The sequence below is a fragment of the Miscanthus floridulus genome, chromosome 4 (genome assembly GCF_019320115.1).
Source record: "Miscanthus floridulus cultivar M001 chromosome 4, ASM1932011v1, whole genome shotgun sequence".
Lineage (NCBI taxonomy): Eukaryota > Viridiplantae > Streptophyta > Magnoliopsida > Poales > Poaceae > Miscanthus > Miscanthus floridulus.
This window is the reverse complement of record NC_089583.1, coordinates 92,919,374-92,924,417: the sequence shown is the minus strand read 5'-3', so window position 1 is coordinate 92,924,417 and position 5,044 is coordinate 92,919,374. Positions and strand designations below refer to the sequence as shown.

Here is a 5,044-nt window from a genome sequence, read left to right as displayed (position 1 = left end):
TTGGTGTCATAAAAAAAGTCATCCAACTAAAAGGTTGTGTTCGTATTCTCGCCATTGAACTAATTTGTCAAAATACTCTTGCCATCGATGTTGGATCTCATCATCCTTCACCAAGAGATGCTCCCTTTCATCCTTAATGCACTTAACTTGGTTGAAGTCCCTTGTCTTTCTCTCACGAACCCTAGCCATCCTATAAATGTCATTCTCTCCTTCCTTCGTACTCAAATGTTGGTAAAGGTCCTCGTACGCTCTACCCTTTGTCACACTTATAGCTCGCTTTGCAGTCTTCTTTGTCATCTTATACTTATCTATGTTGTCCACACTCCTGTATGGTACAAGCGTCTATAGCATTCTTTCTTCTCCATAATAGCCCTTTGGACTTCCTCGTTCCACCATCAAATATCTTTAGCCTCACCTCCACTTTCTTTGTTTACTCCACACACCTCTGAGGCTATCTTTCGAATGTTGGTTGCCATCTTCTCCCACATAGTTGTTTATGTCATCTTCTTCCTTCCAAGAGCCCTCTTTGATAACTCTTTTCCTAAATACCTCTGGCGTCTCCCCTTTTAATTTCCACCACTTTGTTCTTTCAATTTAGCTTGTTTATCCCTACGGGCATGCACCTGAAAACGAAAGTCTACTACCAAAAGCTTATGTTGAGAAACAACACACTCCCCTGGTATCACCTTGCAACCCAAGCATGCTCGTTTGTCATTTCTTCTTGCGAGGACGAAGTCAATCTGGCTAGAATGTTGTCTGCTATTAAAGGTCACTAGATGAGATTCTCTCCTTCTAAAGAAAATGTTGGCTATCATCAGATCAAAAGCTACCGCGAAGTCCAGAACTCCCACCCCCTCCTGATTCCTACTACCATACCTAAAACCTCCATGAACTGCCTCGAAACCTACGCTTGTAGTACCTACATGCCCATTAAGATCTTCTATAAAAAGCTTCTCACTACTAGGTACAGCTCTAATCAGGCCATCTAAGTGTTTCTAGAACTGTCTCTTAGCACTCTCGTCGAGACCTACTTGAGAAGCATATGCACTAATTACGTTCAAGACCATATCACCAACGACAAGCTTAATTAAGATAATCCTATCTCCTTGCCTTCTCACTCCCACCATACCATTCTTAAGGCTCTTATCAATCTAGACTCCTACTCCATTTCTATTCACGACTATCCTTGTGTATCAAAGGTTGAAACCTGTATTATCCACCTCCTTCGCCTTCTGACCCTTCTATTTAGTCTCTTGAACAGATACATGGGGGGCATAACGTGCATGACACCTCACAGGAAATGTTTCATGCACGTGCATGACGCGCTCAGATACGCATAACGCAACAGCATCTTGCGATATAAGAGAATTCAGCAACAAGTGCCAACATACGCACATGTAGCCATCTATATATACTGTTATTACCAAACATGAGCAAGAGAAACAAACAAGTGCCAACATACAGCAACAAGAGGTTGCACGGTACAACTTAGAAGTGTCTCCAGTTAACTGCTTGAAGTAGAGAGAAGTGATCTGGGGGGTCGATGTGTAGTGTAGCGGAGGATTTGGGCTGATGGGGTAAGATGGAACCAGCTGCACTAGTTGCAATGAGGAAGGCGAGTGCTTCTTATCATGGAAGATATTTCTTCTAGACTTTACCCTCCCAAAGGCACTCAACAGAGGGACTACCGTCACTGCGATTCTTTGTTGATGGCGCATGCAGTAAGAGGTCCCGGAGATGAGCTGGTGGCTGGAGGCCCATGGCAGAGGCTCGCTCCCAGCGCTGAAGCCGAGTAACACCAATGCATGGGCCAAACTTCATGTCCATGTCAAACTGTCGCAGCTGCTCTTCTTGATCACCAAAATCATCTGCAGCAACATTGCCACAAGCAACAGGCTTAGGGTATCAAAATGGAAAAAAAAAAACTTGAGATAGCACTAATATATGAGTATAATTATATAAAAAAAAAGAACTTCTACACTTCCCCACAAAGTGAGGAGCACAGAAATTAAAGAGGATTACTCATATCATCCTATGACCCTCGGCAAGTAGCAAGAGTACCTTTGAGATCCCAGGAGCCATGAGAAACTAGAGCTGATGTCTGAGCAGTATCTGGGGCGCCAACAGAGGCCCCACCAGTGTACTGCTGTGTCTTCTTCTTCGAAGATGATGCTGCCTTGGTCACACCTCCTTTCTTTTTCTGCCGGTAAAAATCTTTCACACCACCAGACGACATGTTTCTCTATTCTTCAGTTCTGCAAGTGTTTCTTTATCAATTCCTTCCAGCAGAAATTTGAAATCAGACCTACTCTAGATTTTTTTTGTCTTTGGTTGAAAGATATATATACTCCTACACTACAAGTGTGCATCCAGAGAGCCACCAGAAACCCTTACATTCAGAGCTCTAGTCCTGGAGCACTAAGCATGGTATTGTGTAAATAAAGAACTGAATATGGGCAGCCTGTAGGTAATGGAACACTGGCCCAGTCATTGTTTACGAAGCTGCTAGCATCATTGTGGTATAACCGTATAACCAATATGCATATAATAGTCAGCCCTTAGGTAGTGAAACATTGGTCCAGTCACTGTTCACAAAGCTGTTAGCATCATTGTAGTAGAGCCAAATGCATACAGTGAGATCTAATGTAGCAGTTTTATATATGCATGGTCACTTGGATATGCATAGGCATGAGTCGAATATACCGAGACCGAGCAAGCTAAGATCTTCATTAGTGACATAATCTACTAACCAAACTGAAAAAGGCATGCCTAAACACTCTTTCTGAGCTCGCCGCAAGCACATGTGTGTACCTCAATAAGTCAATAGAAGGCAGTAGAATTGAGGCTCCGGAATACAGAGCAAAAAACAAGAAAGAACGATCTTGCAGAATGTTAATCATCATGCTCATGTCCTGAACACAACATTAGAAATGTTCCTCGGTCGCCAATCCATTGCGCTTCCAGGGCGTGGAATGGGTGTTCAGTTGAATCCCCATGTCTTTTCAAATGAAGTCGCAACCGTACCTTAACTGGGAACCAATATTCCAAGAAGCCCAGTGGTGCCAACTAAATATTATTCTCCACCTAGCGCGCTAAAAGACGAAGATGACGAACCTAATCGAACAATGGATGGATCAATTGGAACGGCAGCAGGGGCGGACCCAGTAAAGGACATGGATTTACACATGTATACCCAATATTTTTTGCAAAAAAAAATCGAAGTTAGTATACAATTGAAATGAGATCAGATCCGATTACAAATAGGTAAAGAGCTTAAGTTAGGGTTAGGGTGTCCGGTTCCCTACAGGAACGCAAGAGAAAAGGTACACATACCTCGTGGCCGTGGGTGCTCGTCGCCAGCGAAGGACGCGACGAAGGCCTCGGAACGGACCGACGAAGACCTGGGCACCTGGCGTAGGGCGTTGGCGTCGGCGGCCGCCCAGTTGCCGCAAAAGAGGGACAGAGCGCTAGAAGTGGGGACTGGGGACTGGGGACTGGCCGACTGCAGTCGTGGTCCGGCAGGGTGAATTTGTTAAGGGTAGAGCACACCCTTCGACCTCCGACTCGCAGACCTTCATGAAACCGGGTAACAGATATGTTCCGACCGTCAAAACCAAATAACAGATATGTTCCTGACCGTCAAAACCAAATAAATTTAGTCCTACGCTAACGGTTTTCTATTTTTTTTAATAACGTGCTCGTGCGTCGCTACGGAATAACTAATAATTTATAATAAAAACACATGGATAGCACGATAAGATAACAATACTGTAAAAATTAAATACCAACGTTAAAGTAACATTTAATCCAAAAAGCAAAGTTTATGAATTTAACACAGTCACGGAGTGCGCGGCGTTGCAGGCTCACAAACTCTACTTTATAGACATTTTCGTGATGCGGCCAAGATAATATTTTATATTGGCAGGAATAAATCTCGGATATCCTATTTCTTTCATTGTAATCCATTTATCTGGACAATGTTTGAGGTGAGGGCACGGTTACAGTTTTTAGTAGTTTTGCGATATTGTCCGAAGCTATGAGATGATTGATGTCTTGCAATGATCCTTCAGAGATTGGGTCGAATCCAACCTAGAGCCACGAAACCCTGCATCTTTTCCTGAACGGGCTTCACTTCAGATGCGCCGATAGCAATATCAACGATCTCCACTCGATGGATCAAGTCGTATGGATCCCCATACAATGGCTCAAACATGTAGATTTTGTTGTCCTTATACTTGGATACACTTGTTCCACTGAAGCTTTTATTGAAATAGTTTAGACACGAACATTGTCTGATCACCGATGTCCCTCACCCTAGAACACTCCGGCGTACAGTCGTGGAGGTTGCACTTGTAGATCGCGCTGCTATAGGTGAAGCTTTGTGTCTCGTGAAACGTGCTCACCATGACACCCACAATGTGCAGCTTACCGTTTGATTCTAGGTAGCTGCGGTGGCAGAGCCCCGTAGGTGGCGACAGTGATGGCAGCAGCGTCACGGTTGGAGTAGCGCCGACGACGTTACTGCTGCAGACGGAGATTTCTCCAGTGCAGTCGATCGCCAAGAACTTATCTTGGCAGTGGACGATGGATTCCACGGAGAACTCTAGTTTGGTGTCGAGCAGCGTCCATGCGTTGTCGACTCCAACCCGGCAGAACACGACCTCCGTGGAGCACCCAAGCATGGCTATGGCCACGCACTCGCGGCCGGCGACGTCAGGCGGCGCCTGAGAACACGATCTTATGGAAGAACACGTCTCTCATGTCTTCTAGCTTGATGGCTCTACCTGCAGGCATCCGCGTCCTCATAGCCGTTGGTGGGATGGAGGACCCACCGACCGTGGACCCTAGACACGTGTTCCGATGAAGACGTCACCGCGACGTATTCGCCTACTGGCGGGAGCTCAACGTGGGGGGCACGGGCACCGACGAATGGATTCAGCAGCGTCACGGACGCCGCCTCGTCCATGAGCGCCAGCCACCCACACGAGGAGCCGCACGCCACCTTGCCGCGCACGTCGAGCAGCGTCTTGGACAAAACCTTCTT

At 45.8% G+C, this 5,044-nt stretch overlaps 1 protein-coding gene across 1 annotated transcript; it reads right to left on the bottom strand.

Annotated features, from left to right (window-relative positions):
- Positions 1–1,360: 1,360 nt before the first annotated feature.
- Positions 1,361–3,492, bottom strand: LOC136552138 (uncharacterized). The gene is made up of 3 exons (XM_066543680.1): positions 3,334–3,492; positions 2,062–2,255; positions 1,361–1,868 (listed from the first exon to the last, which is right to left on the bottom strand). The coding sequence occupies exons 2-3, from the start codon at positions 2,234–2,236 to the stop codon at positions 1,648–1,650; spliced, it is 396 nt and encodes a 131-aa protein (XP_066399777.1). The 5' UTR covers positions 2,237–2,255; positions 3,334–3,492; the 3' UTR covers positions 1,361–1,647.
- Positions 3,493–5,044: the final 1,552 nt, after the last annotated feature.

What these genes read in the sequence shown, in the direction of transcription:
- LOC136552138 (XM_066543680.1), bottom strand. Translation starts at nt 2,236, where the DNA reads ATGTCGTCTGGTGGTGTGAAAGATTTTTACCGGCAGAAAAAGAAAGGA. An exon ending in TGGCTCCTGGGATCTCAAAG is followed by an intron (nt 1,869 to 2,061) that starts GTACTCTTGCTA and finishes ATGTTGCTGCAG; the next exon opens with ATGATTTTGGTGATCAAGAA.